Source organism: Emys orbicularis, chromosome 19, assembly GCF_028017835.1.
Source record: "Emys orbicularis isolate rEmyOrb1 chromosome 19, rEmyOrb1.hap1, whole genome shotgun sequence".
NCBI lineage: Eukaryota > Metazoa > Chordata > Testudines > Emydidae > Emys > Emys orbicularis.
The window spans coordinates 6,510,338-6,524,298 of NC_088701.1; the positions used below are offsets into that span (position 1 = coordinate 6,510,338).

Below are 13,961 nucleotides of genomic sequence, written 5' to 3' on the forward strand. Positions count from 1 at the left end.
GAAGTCTCCAAGAATTAAAGATTAATCTGTAATTAAAGATTATGTCATGTGATGAAACCTCCAGGAATACGTCCAGCCAAAATTGGCAACCCTAGACCTGGCTCCCTTGGAGGCCAGGGAGCTGTCACAGAGCCAGCTCAGCCTGCCAAGGTGGGACTTCCTGTTTTTTCCAGACCTGCTTCCTGTTTTTTCCAACCCTGACTTCCTGTTTGTTCCCTGAACCCCACTTCCTGTTTCCATGCAGGAGGACTTGCTCCTCAGGAGGGAATTTCCCAGGCCCAAGAGGAGTAGGGGACTGTCAGCCTGGCCCGGTTCCAACACACGTGCGGCTCCGGTCGCTGCTGGGTGTGTGTTGGGAAGGGGAACTGAGTGGGGGCAGAGGGGTGTGCGCACATGCAGAGCACACACGCATGTGCCCGCATCCACACGCACAGCACATAGGGAGCACATGCATACACATGCGGAGCACGCACACACACACACACACACACACACACACACAGTCTCTCTTCCCTCCCCAACTCCAGATCTCCCTTCTGCTCCTCTGTGTTTATCTGCCGGCCCTCCCCCCGCTCTGGCCTAGGGCAGGAGCTCCCCAAACCCAGCCCCGCTCAGGGGCCCCCGTTGCCAGAAACCTGCCCCAGAAGGACGCTCCCTCCTCAAACGTAGCTCCAGGATCCTTCCCACCTGAGTCCCGACTTCCACCCTCCCCCACCGCTCTAACCACTAGACCCCACTCCCCTCCCACCGCATGGGGACACGTGGGTTGCCAATCACTTCTCCCCACTCAGCCCCCTCCTGGGACAGGTACAATCCCCCCCACCCCGGAACAAGCAGGGCAGGCCCCCATCCTAGCCTTGCTCCTCAGCGCCCCCTTGGGATGGGCAGGGTACTGCAGGGTAGCCTTAGGCGTGGCTGGGACGCGAGGCGACCTCTAGGGGTGACACTGGGCAGTGCCGGCTGGAGAGCCTGAGGGAACTGCAGGGTCTGTATGTGTCCAGCAGCCTCAGTGGCGAGAAACGTGATACGCCCCCCCTCCCCCGCACCCCAGGGCTTGCCGGCTTCTCTATTACTTCCTGGGGCCCTGTGTGTATGTGTGTGTGCCGTGTATAGACATGTGCAGTGTACACACATGTGCATCTGTGTGCATGTGTGTGTGCAGGATACATACGTGTGCAATGTGCATCTCCCTCTCCCCCCCCCCCCGTGGCATGTTCTCCCCCAAAGGATGGAGCCAAAGCGAGGCACCCAAATCCTTTAGCCCTAGCCCCAGTCATTCCCCCCCCCCCAGCGCCAGGGATCAGGGAGCCGGTTCTGGGGGGGTCTCCCCCCGCTTTGGGTGGAAGGTTTTTCACAGCAAGGAGGGAAGCGAACAAATCGGACCCGGACACGGTTGTAAAGAGCAATGAGAATGGGACTCACTGTATGGGACACAGTCATACTGGACCTCCAGGTACTTGTAGGTTCCAGGGCAGGGGTCCGGGAAGGCGTCCGATCCAGCCACCACCACGCACTGCGTCCGGTTATTGCACCTGGGGGAGGGAGAGGGCCCGGGGGCCGATAAATTAAAGACAGTCCCGTAGCGATGCTACATAACGGTGCCGAAATGCGGCCACCTCTGGGGTGTGTCAGGGCAGTGCAGAACCCTGGCTGAAACAGGAGCAGGGCTGGGCAGGAGAGGGATGTCAGGAAGCGACGAGGAGATGGCTGGCCTTGGGATGGGGCCAGGAAGCTGGGCTTCATGTCCTGACTCTTGTGAGAAACAAGGGGAGGGCGCGGGGGGGCCTTCAGTGACCTGCAGGGGGTCAGGGCCTTGGTTTTATGTCTTGCCCTAAAGGCAGCACATTCAAGCCTCAGACTGGGAGTCTGGACAGTTCAGGGGAGTGGTGCCTAGGGGTTACAGCGGGGAGGGCTGGGGGTCAGGACAGCAGGGCTCTAGTCCCATGTCTAGGGAGTGGTGCCTAGGGGTTACAGCGGGGAGGGCTGGGGGTCAGGACAGCAGGGCTCTATTCCCATGTCTAAGGAGTGGTGCCTAGGGGTTACAGTGGGGAGGGCTGGGGTCAGACAGCAGGGCTCTAGTCCCATGTCTAGGGAGTGGTGCCTAGGGGTTACAGCGGGGAGGGCTGGGGTCAGACAGCAGGGCTCTAGTCCCATGTCTGGGGAGTGGTGCCTAGGGGTTACAGCGGGGAGGGCTGGGGGTCAGGACAGCAGGGCTCTAGTCCCATGTCTAGGGAGTGGTGCCTAGGGGTTACAGCGGGGAGGGCTGGGGGTCAGGACAGCAGGGCTCTAGTCCCATGTCTAGGGAGTGGTGCCTAGGGGTTACAGCGGGGAGGGCTGGGGTCAGACAGCAGGGCTCTAGTCCCATGTCTAGGGAGTGGTGCCTAGGGGTTACAGCGGGGAGGGCTGGGGGTCAGGACAGCAGGGCTCTAGTCCCATGTCTAGGGAGTGGTGCCTAGGGGTTACAGCGGGGAGGGCTGGGGGTCAGGACAGCAGGGCTCTATTCCCATGTCTAGGGAGTGGTGCCTAGGGGTTACAGCGGGGAGGGCTGGGGGTCAGGACAGCAGGGCTCTAGTCCCATGTCTAGGGAGTGGTGCCTAGGGGTTACAGCGGGGAGGGCTGGGGGTCAGGACAGCAGGGCTCTATTCCCATGTCTAGGGAGTGGTGCCTAGGGGTTACAGCGGGGAGGGCTGGGGGTCAGGACAGCAGGGCTCTAGTCCCATGTCTAGGGAGTGGTGCCTAGGGGTTACAGCGGGGAGGGCTGGGGTCAGACAGCAGGGCTCTATTCCCATGTTTAAGGAGTGGTGCCTAGGGGTTACAGTGGGGAGGGCTGGGGGTCAGGACAGCAGGGCTCTATTCCCATGTCTAAGGAGTGGTGCCTAGGGGTTACAGCGGGGAGGGCTGGGGGTCAGGACAGCAGGGCTCTATTCCCATGTCTAGGGAGTGGTGCCTAGGGGTTACAGTGGGGAGGGCTGGGGGTCAGGACAGCAGGGCTCTATTCCCATGTCTAGGGAGTGGTGCCTAGGGGTTACAGTGGGGAGGGCTGGGGTCAGACAGCAGGGCTCTAGTCCCATGTCTGGGGAGTGGTGCCTAGGGATTAAAGTGAGGCTGAGGGAACTGGGGGTCAGGACACCTGGGTTCTCTTCCCAGCCCTGACACAGAGTCGGCGTGCAGAAACCCATTCCCGTTTCGGTGTCTCGGTTTCCACAGCTGTGAAATGTGGAGATGGCACCGAATGAGCCCCGTCTGCAAGGCGTGATGTACATCTGCCCGGCTGGAGGTGTCTATGGTGTCTCAATCCAGGGCAGACAATCCCCAGGGCTGTCTCGCCTTTCGCCCTCTCCCACTGAGTATCTCAGCCTGAGCCCAGAGTAAAAACGATTCCCGCTGCTGGGCCCTGATCAGAACACGGGGCCCAGGGCACCACGACCAGGCTGAAAGAAGGGACTGCTTTAGCTAGGGGCCAGAATTGGCCTGTGGAACCCACTGCCACAGAATGAGACAGGGGCCAAAAACGCAGCAGGACAGGTCGGGCATGGCTGGGTCACCAGGAGAAAAAGTGTGAAATCAGGGCTGGAACCCCGGGCACTGAGCGAAGGGGTAAAAGGCCCCATCTAGGCTTGTTATTCCATCACTGCCCTCTAGGGGGCTCCCTGCACCAGCCTCTGAAGCAGCTGATGTGAGTGGCTGGAGCCGGGAGACCAGGGTAGATGGGCCCATTCGGGAGGGTGATTCCTGTGTTCCAAACACACAACCCCCCCCCCCCCACACACACCTACTCATGCCCGTGTGTGCAGATTCACCCCCCACACACGCTTACTACATACTGCTCCACCCTTCCATGCACCTGCACCCCCCTCCATGCACAAGCCCCCCTTTCCGCAAGCCCATGTCAGCACGCCCCCATCTACACCCCCTTCCCCATGCACCCCCCTCCCACACACACACAGGGGCTGTGGGTTCTCACCGCCACGCTGCCTGTTACAATCACGTCTCTGTGGCAGGCCGGGTGTGGGTGAGGGGGAGGTTTGGCTCGGGGGTATTTTTCCCAGCAAGCACTGCAGGATAATTGCCCAAACTACATGAGCTCTGTGGAGGGGGTTTCCTGGGGGGCTGAGAACCCCAGGCTGGGGGCCCCTCATTGTTCGGCTCCCTATTGTCTCCGAGCCGAGGCTGAACGTCCAAGATCGGAGTAATAAATATCCAGGAAGACCTGCTTCCCTGATGGTATTTCACCTTTAACAGCCTCTCCGGCTCAGTCCCCCAGCAGAGAGCGGGAGAGAACAAAGCAAGGGAGAGAGAGAGAAAGAAGAACAGCATGAAAGGAAGCCAGAAGGGAAGAAAGAAACAGAAAGAACAAAAGAAAGAAAGAGGAGCAGGGCGGGAAAGAAGGAACGGATGTTAGAACGAACGAGGCAAGCGTGCAAGCGGGAGGGGGAGCGGGAACGGTGGGACGGCAAGAGGAGGGGTATAAATAGAGAAGGGGGGAATTAGGAACCCTCCTTCAGGCCCACCCTGCCCAGCTCCCCTTGGCCGCGCTGCCTCCTGTGGCAGGGAGTCCCGCAGGGTAACAGGTAACACGTTTCCTTTTGGGGGTTCTAAGCTCACGGCTGCTTGGGACTCCCCTGGGGCTCAGGACCCAGTGAGCAGCCTCCAAAGGGGGAGCAGGGATGGGCCGGGGGGAGTCACTCGGTAAAGCTAAGTAGGGTTCAAAGACTCCCTCTGTTCTCCCAGTGGGAGGGAGAAGATGCTGGTACGACCCACTCCCTCCTCCCCCTAGTGCCTGTGCCCTGGGGCGTGGACCCCTCGGGGGACTGGGGGGTGACTCCTGGTGCCCGTGCCCCAGGGTGCAGATCCCTTGTGTGTTGGGGGGTGATTCCTGGGAGTTCTCTGACCAGACGTTAACCTGAGGGTACCTCTGGTGTCAAAGCTGAAAGAACCCCGGTGTCCTGGCCAGTCTGATGTCCCAGGTCCAAGAGGGGGCCATGGTGAGGGAAGGGGGAGACCTGGGGGGAGCGGTCAGTGTTTAGGAGCGAGCAGAGTCCAGAGGCAGCCGGAGTCGCTCCCCCGAGCTGGGAGTCAAGCATGCTGTTGTAATTGCAGAGAACGGCCACGGGAGGGCGACATTGCTCCACTTATCCCCCCTCCGCAGCCTCTGCCCCAGCCTGCTGAACCCCTGACCTGCCTATGCCAGGGTGGGGGTGGGGGTTTCTGTTCCCCGCCCCCAGGTCATAGCTGAGGACTGGCCAACTCATCTACTGTCAGAGGCCGCGGCGGGCGGCTAATGGAAGGGAGAGGAAAGAAGAGGGGAGAGAGTGGAAATGAACAGACATCTGGACCAGCCCCTTGGAGGATGCATCAAATGGGGGAGGGGGGGCACAGGAGAAAGGGGGTTCAAAGTCTCCTGTGACCTCCACAGCAAAAGTGTGGGACCCAGCCCCCCTGAACTAACCCCCAGGCCCCACTCCCCTCCCAGAGCTGGGGACAGAACCCAGGAGACCTGCTCCCACACCCTGACCCCCAGGAAATTCCCGCAGCCCTAGCCAAGGCTGGAGCCAGGGCCGATTTGGGAGCTGCCTGGTGCCAACCAGCTGGGGGAGCAGGTGGTGGGAGCCTGGAGAGGGCCCCCCTCCCTTCCCTGCCCATCGCTGGCAAACAGCCGTGGCTAATGAGATGGCAGCTGCCCTGCCCCGGGGGACCCCTGCCTGGGTCCCGGGGACATGAGCCCAGGTTGCTCTAGCAGCCGACGGCCCCGGGGAACGGCCCCGTCCACCCCTTCTCCGATTGCATCAGCCTTGCCAGGGAGAGCAGGTGGCAGGAGCTAACGAGGGAGGGATCGGGGGGGCAGGTATGGGGGGGGGTTGTTGGAGCTCCCTGGCAGCAGGGATGCGGGGGGGGGGGGGGCATTGCCAGGAGGAGGAAGGTGGTGATCTCTCCACCCACCTCACCCTGCAACACTCCTGTTCCTGCTGCAAGGGCTTCTGGGAGTCTGGCTCACACAGGCCCAATGGTGGGAATTGAAGCTAGCATCCTGACTCCCAGCCACCCTCTGCTCTAACCACTAGGCACCACCCCCTCCTATAGCTGGGGATAGAACCCAGGAGTCCTGACTTTGCTTTATAACTGTGAAAATGTTTGCCTTGGTCTGCCACCCATCCAGCAGGACTAGCTGGATCAGCCGGGCCATCAAGGACCATCGCAGTACAAAAGCTGGGTTAAGGGGGGGCAGAGAAAGCAAACTGAAGCCAGAGATCCCCAGGGGCTGCCCCCTGGGTCCGCCCTGAGAGACACGTGGAATTGACAGATCACGACAACTCTCAGGAGCTAGCTGGTAACTCACTGGTGTGTGTATGTTCGCTTGCTTTACTCTGTCACTAACTCGGATTTCTTCTCCCTAGTTAATAAACCTTTAGCTAGTTTGGTCCAGGCCTGGCTATGGGCGCTGTCTTTGGTGTAGGATCTAGAGTACCAATCATCTGGGGTCAGTGACTGGTCTCTTAGGGCTAGAAGCAACCTGAGCGTGGTGATTTTTGGTGTGAGTGACCATTTGTCCTGTGTGCCTGGGTGGCAGGATAGACTGGAAAGGCTAAGGGGACTGTCTGCGACTGATCCGGGAGTTCACAGTTGTTACTGGCTGGGTGAAATCTCATTATACCACACACCACCAGCTTGAGGGGTCTACCCTGTTTGCGACAGTCTGCCCTGAGGTTGGCACCCGCCGTTGTGAGCTGCTCCAGACAGTGTGACACCTACTTCCTTCCAGAACCAGGGATAGAACACAGGAGTCCTGACTCCCAGCCATCCCCCGCCGCTTTAACCACTAGACCCCGCTCCCCCAACCTCTGTGGATGTCTCACTGCTGCAGAGATGGGTCCTCCCTAAACCAGACAGCCCGTTTGCCAGTCAGGTAGCCATTCTCCACAGGGCTGTGCCAGGCTGTGGGGGGGGGGGGGGATGGAGCCAGGTTGGGGGGAAGCTGTGCCAGACGCGGGGGCTGTGCCAGGCTGGTGGGGGAGTTGTGCCAGACTAGGGGCTGTCCCAGACTGGGGGCTGTCCCAGGCTGGGGGCGGGGGACAGTGCTGCAGGGAGAGAGGACACAGCTGAGCCGTGGTTCCAGGAATTGGCCACACGGTACTCAGGAACGAAACCCTCTTTGAAAAAGCCAGAAACGCTGGTACAGTAATTGGAGTGTGCCCTCAGACCACACGCTGCCTGTGCCCGCCCAATGCCTGTCTGCCTGCCCTTTCTTCTGCTGGACTCCACCCACCCCTAGCCCTCACCCCCAGATCTCACTGCTCCCCATCTCCCCCCCACAGCACAGCCTGCCTTGGAGCACCCCCTCCCCACACAGCCCCTTGGCTACTGAGGTGTACAGCATGGGGTGCTGGGGGGTGGGGTTGTGTGGAATGCCTGCAACCCTCGCTGGCAGATGCCATATGGACCTGGCATGGGAGATAGATAGATAGATAGATAGATAGATAGATAGATAGATAGATAGATAGATAGATAGAAGGGGTGGATGGGAATAGATAGATAGAAGGGGTGGATGGAGATAGATAGATACATAAGGACATAACAACGGCCATACTGGGTCAGACCAAAGGTCCATCTAGCCAGTATCCTGTCTACCGACAGTGGCCAATGCCAGGTGCCCCAGAGGGAGTGGACCAACAGGCAATGATCAAGTGATCTCTCTCCTGCCATCCATCTCCACCCTCTGACAAACAGAGTCTAGGGACACCATTCCTTACCCATCCTGGCTAATAGCCATTAATGGACGTAACCACCATGAATTTATCCAGTTCTCTTTTAAACCCTGTTATAGTCCTAGCCTTCACAACCTCCTCAGGCAAGGAGTTCCACAAGTTGACTGTGCGCTGCGTGAAGAAGAACTTCCTTTTATTTGTTTTAAACCTGCTGCCCATTAATTTCATTTGGTGACCCCTAGTTCTTGTATTATGGGAATAAGTAAATAACTTTTCCTTATCCACTTTCTCCACATCACTCATGATTTTATATACCTCTGTCATATCCCCCCTTAGTCTCCTCTTTTCCAAGCTGAAAAGTCCTAGCCTCTTTAATCTCTCCTCATATGGGACCCGTTCCAACCCCCTAATCATTTTAGTTGCCCTTCTCTGAACCTTTTCTAGTGTCAGTATATCTTTTTTGAGATGAGGAGACCACATCTGTACGCAGTATTCGAGATGTGGGCCTACTATCGATTTATATAAGGGCAATAATATATTCTCCGTCTTATTCTCTATCCCCCTTTTAATGATCCCTAACATCCTGTTTGCTTTTTTGACCGCCTCTGCACACTGCGTGGACGTCTTCAGAGAACTATCCACGATGACGCCAAGATCTTTTTCCTGATTAGTTGTAGCTAAATTAGCCCCCATCATATTGTATGTATAGTTGGGGTTATTTTTTCCAATGTGCATTACTTTACATTTATCCACATTAAATTTCATTTGCCATTTTGTTGCCCAATTACTTAGTTTTGTGAGATCTTTTTGAAGTTCTTCACAATCTGCTTTGGTCTTAACTATCTTGAGCAGTTTAGTATCATCTGCAAACTTTGCCACCGCACTGTTTACCCCTTTCTCCAGATCATTTATGAATAAGTTGAATAGGATTGGTCCTAGATAGATAGATAGATAGATAGATAGATAGATGGGGCGGATGGGGATAGATAGATAGATAGATAGATAGATAGATAGATAGATAGATAGATAGATGGGGCGGATGGGGATAGATAGATAGGTGGAGGGGGTGGATGGGGATAGACAGACAGACGATGGCTCTGGACAGCGAATTCGCCTGCTCAGGTTACGTGCAGCCTCTAGCCCGCGTGTCTCGGTTTCGTTCTCCGGGGAACCTTTGCTCTCCCCCCCCTTGCTCCCCAGCTCGGAAACCGGCTTGTTTTCACTCTCACTAGATCTCCAGGCTGCGAGGGCAGGGAACTGCTGAGGGGCAGGTGACTCAAACACACTGGCGTGTGCACTGCCCCCGTGGGGATTTCGGGGGGTAGCCAGTGATGTCACAGGGGCTCAGGGATTGGGGTGCACCTGGGGGGCTAACAGGCTGGGTGGGGGGGTGAGGAGCTGGCACCCAGTTAAACACAAGTGATTCTTCCTCTAGCTGGAGGCAGGGGGGAAACAAGGTGACAGCCCTGAGCACCCAGGGAGAGACGGGGTTCCCTTGGCCTGGGGGTGCCGTATGGGGTGCGGTTGCGGCGCGCTCACCTCTGGGACATGATCTTGAAGGCGTCAGGGAGGTAGCACTGCACGTTCTCCATCTGGAAGGGGTCGGCGTCACAGATCTTGTCGTCCGTGCGCCCGTAGTTGGCGTTCTCCACCATGATGACGTCGCTGCCTGGGCAGCGCAGCTCGATGGGGTAGCCCTCGCAGGCCAGTTCCCGCCGCACCAGGCCAAAGGGCAGCCCGGCGCGGCTCAGACCTAGGGGAGAGAGACAGGAGGAGATGGGGAGAGGCGTGGGTGGGTCACCTCCCCACACACATCTACTGCCTCAGTTTCCCCACCCTCTGAAGCTCAGGTGGCATCTGTAATTCATCTCCACACCTGCCCATGGAGTGAGCAGCCAGATCATGGCACTGGGAACCCGGACTCCTGGGTTCTATCCCCAGCCCTGGGAGGGGAGAGGAGTCTAGTGGTCAGAGCAGGTGGTGGCAGGGGACCCGTGGGGTCCAGCCTAGTTCCCATGGACCGGAGTCCAAATGAAACACCTGCCAGGACTTCACAGGCCGAGGACGGTGCCAGTGTTTGAGCAGCAGTGTGGTCTAGTGAGGGGGGCACTGGAGTGGGACTCAGGACACCTGGGTTCCATTCCTGGCTCTGCCACTGACCTGCTGGGTGACCGTCCCCTCTCTGTGCCTCAGTTTCCCCCACCCTTTGGTTAGCTAGGCTTTGGGGCAGGGGCTGTCTCTTGGGTGTATGTGCAGCACCCGGCACAACGGGGCCCAGGATCGGTTAGGATTTGTAGGCGCTACCGTAATCCATATAATATAAGAGCAAGCTCCTCTATCTTTCCCAGCTAATGGGTGGGGTGGGGGGTGTAGCTGCCCATATGAAGTGACAGGATCAGGCCCCTCATGGAGGGAATCTGGTCCCTTGCCCCAGGGCTGCATTTTAAGGCTCACGTGTGGCTGGATGTTTTGCCCAGATCCAGACGTCTCTCACCACGCGCTCAGCTCCCCGCACCGCCCGTGACCCACTTTCCAGGCAGCGGCTGAGCAGACAGTCTCGCCAATGTGCTGAGCAAATTCCCTGCAATCCCTCCGAATCCCCCCCCCCATCTCCCATGTGACCAGGACCAGCCGGGAGGAGAGAGGAGAATTAAAACCACCCAGAGGGATTTTAAAGAGGAAACTAGGACTCCTGGTTCTATCCCCAGCTCTGGGAGAGGAGTGGGGTCTAGGGGCTAGAGCAGGGGGGCTAGGAGCCGGGGGCCTGGGTTCTATCCCCAGCTCTGGGAGGGGAGTGGGGTCTAGGGGCTAGAGCAGGGGGGCTGGGAGCCGGGGGCCTGGGTTCTATCCCCAGTTCTGGGAGGGGAGTGGGGTCTAGTGGTTAGAGCAGGGGGGCTGGGGGGAGCTTGGAGCCTGGGGGCCTGGGTTCTGTTCCCGGCTTTACATTAACTTGCTGTGTGGCCCTGAGGCAGACTGTGGATCTCTCCACTGCCCATCTCCCCAATGGGACAACAGCCTGGTTGCACTTAAGGCCAAAGGGAAGGTGGGGACTGGCTACCAACATGGCTGCTTCTGCCCCAACACACACAGTTGGGGCAGAAGCAGAGAGGGGGGTGAAGGGAGGTCTAAGAGTCGGGGCGTGCTCTAACCACTAGACTCCCCTCCCAGAGCTGCAGACAGAACCCAGGTGTCCTGCTGCCGCACAGCGCTGTGAGCAGAGAAGGGGAAGGGCAGAGGCAATGCACAGCAGGGGCCCCCTCCCTCCAGGTTGGTGCAGCTGGGCTGGCAGTTCGTGCCCTGGCAGTGGTATGGGCAGGAAACCAAGGAGACCAGCCTCCCTCTGCCAGGACTTTGGGGAGCCCTGACTGCTGCCTGTTCCAAACCCCACCACCAGGAGGCGCTGGTTGGCCTGAAATTCCCCCACATTGTTCTGGCCCTTCCTGTCATGGGGCGCCATTCTGAATTGGGATTTGTCCCCTGCCCAATATGGGCAGACAGGGATGGGGATGGGGCCCACCCTGGCCAATGGGGCAGGAGGGGGTTGAACCTGGGACCTCCAGCATTAAAAGCATGTGAGCTCCTACCATGTGAGCTAAAAGAACAGCTTTGTTAGCTGGCAGTGGAAGGAGGTTGTTATCCCCTATGTGGACCAGCCGCTGCCCTGATGGGGAGGGAGCACAGTGCATTTAGCTAGTGTGTTACATCCCAGCCACCTCCCCTGGTGGGGACCCTGGAACAACCTCCGCCCGAAACGCCTGTCATCTGCGATCCCTGCCACATGTCCCCACAACTGCCCCCATCCCATTTCCTGAAGCCTGGGGCCTGATTCCCAGTGCTCCTGTCCCTAAGGGCTCTGTCCCAGGGGCAGACAATAGCCACTGCACAGGGCGCCCTGATCTGCCCCCTATGCCAGGGGCTGGGAGCAGGGCAGGTGTGGGGCCCTTACACGATTTCCGCACCCGGGGGTGGGATTCTCAGGGGGCCATGTGCAGCCCCTTTACGGTACTGGTGGAGGATGGGGCCGGCCGTCAGGCCCTGCAGCATCCTGAGGAGCGGGACAGGGGGCAGGGCAGCGCAGGGCAGCGCAGACAATGGGTCATGGTGTGAGCCCCCCCGTCTCCCCGCGTTGGCGGCTTTGAACAGCACAAAGGTGCCTGGCTGCTGAGCGCGAGGCCGGGGCTTGAAACGCCAGGAGCCAGGGACTGAAGCGGGAGCTGCAGGACACAGAGCCAGGCAGGTGATTAAAGGGATGGCAGGTGCATTATGGGAGATTTGCTCACGCTCCCCCGACCTTGGCAGCTGCCCCTCAAAGGGGAGTGGAGAATGGAGCCGTCTCTGGCACGGCCCCTGTGGTGAGCGCGGGGCCTGAGGGGGGGACAGGCCGGGTGAATGGGGGGGGAGCAGGCTGGGGCATGCGAGTATTTTTATGTGAGTGTGTGATGTGGGGGAGCGTGTGTTTGTGTGTGCAAAGGTGTGTGTGTGTACAAGTGTGTTTGTGTGTGCGCATGCATGTTTGTGTGTGCAAAGGGGTGTGTGTGTACAAGTGTGTTTGTGTGTGCGCATGCATGTTTGTGTGTGCAAAGGGGTGTGTGTGTGTGTGTGTGTGTGTGCAATTGGCCATTTGTATGTGCAAGTGAGTGTGTTTTGTGTGCCCATTTGGGCATCACCTGTCTGTGCACACCTGTGCATGCATGTGTGTGTGTCCATTTGCATGGTTATGTGTGTGTGTGTACTTATGTGTATGTGCTTGTGCATGGGTGTGCCTTGGGCTGTGTGTCCATGGGCTCATAGGGGTTAGGGAGCATGCATTTGTGTCTGCACAACACTGCCCTCTGGTGGGCACAATATGAACTGCTCAGCTGTGTGTCCTATGCCCTACACTGCCCCCAGTCAGGGGGGATTCTCCAATGATTCTGGTTGAAATGGGAATAACAATAATATCTGAGACACACTTTGCCCCTGGGATACAGGAACACTCCATGGTCACATCTCCTGTAGACGTGATACTGACGACTTAGCTCAGTTCCCAGAGCGGTGCCCCCTTGTGGTGGATCAGTCCAATCAGCCTTATGTTCTGCCTTTGCTCTCCCATGGGGCTGGGGGCAAGCCAAGCCTTGGGGCCCAGCCCCCCTCACTCACAGTAGAGTCCTTGTTTTAAATCTCCCCCCTCCCCCCCCCACCGTCTCTTCCCGGATCTAACTTTAGAAACGGAAGCAGATAGCGCTGAGATGATCAGATTAAACAGGAATCTCCCCCACCCCCTGGCGTGGGGACCATGATGATGCTACCCATGGGGCGGGGGTGGGGTGGGACGGGGCAGCCGTAAGTCTGTGCAAAGCACACTCAGCGGGTATTGAGCGCTGCAGCCCCCTCCATGCACTTCCATCTCTGCTGTGTCCTCTTAACAAGCCCCCACCCCTGCTCCCGTAACATGGTTTTCCCCAGTGACAGCAAGAGATAGTCCCTACCCCAATCTAAAGAGATGGGGAAACTGAGGCACAGAGAGGGAAATGATTTGCCCAGTGTCACACAGCAAGACAGTGGCAGAGCCAGGGATACAACCCAGGAGTCCTGACTCCTAGCCTCCACTCCCCAACCACTAGACACCACTCCCCTCCCAGAGCCAGGGATGGAACCCAGGAGTCCTGACTCCCCCCCACCCTCTATCCACTACACACCACCAGAACCTGAGCCACCATCTAGGGGAAGGGGACGTTTCTCTCTGGTGACCTGTCCTATGTCTATCCCTTGCCCCACCCGCATTGGGGCCCCAGGGCTCCCCGTTTCACTCTTCTGAGCACAGAATCATCCCCCACTACCCTGATTTCCACCTCCTCCCTCCCTGACATTTCCCTACGCAGCCGGCAGTGAGTGTGACTGAGGCTGGGCTGCCTACACAGAGCTGCGCTGCTGACTCACCCGACCACCAGACCTGGTGGCTCTCATTAATGTCACCCAGGAACCTCGGAGCCTCAGGGACAGAGCCGGATTGAAGCTTCCCTGGGGTGTAAATCTGGAGGAACTCCACTAAGCCCAGCTCCTGCTCTCCCCTGAGCCAGCTGTAACCGACATTGGGCTGCAGCCTGTCATCGCTCTCCCCTCTCCCATGTTCCCTCCCCCCGCCCCCCTGCATTCAGCTCCCTCTGCTCAACGCCTCGATCGAAGCTGGGAAGGGACCAGATTAACCGTTGGGTCCCATGTGCCCCTCCCAGTGCCCTCTTTGAAGTCTCCTGGCCTGGCGCCCTGCCCCCATTCTGA

At 58.5% G+C, this 13,961-nt stretch overlaps 1 protein-coding gene across 2 annotated transcripts in view; it reads right to left on the minus strand.

The window, feature by feature from the left end:
* ADGRL1 (adhesion G protein-coupled receptor L1) overlaps positions 1-13,961 on the minus strand; it is a 51,663-nt gene that overhangs the window by 35,528 nt on the left and 2,174 nt on the right. For both annotated transcript variants that reach the window (XM_065419654.1, XM_065419655.1), the window contains exons 2-3: positions 9,243-9,456; positions 1,423-1,532 (exon numbers count right to left, since the gene is read on the minus strand). In XM_065419654.1, coding sequence (XP_065275726.1) covers positions 1,423-1,532; positions 9,243-9,456 — 324 coding nt within the window. The remainder of the gene's footprint in view (positions 1-1,422; positions 1,533-9,242; positions 9,457-13,961) is intronic.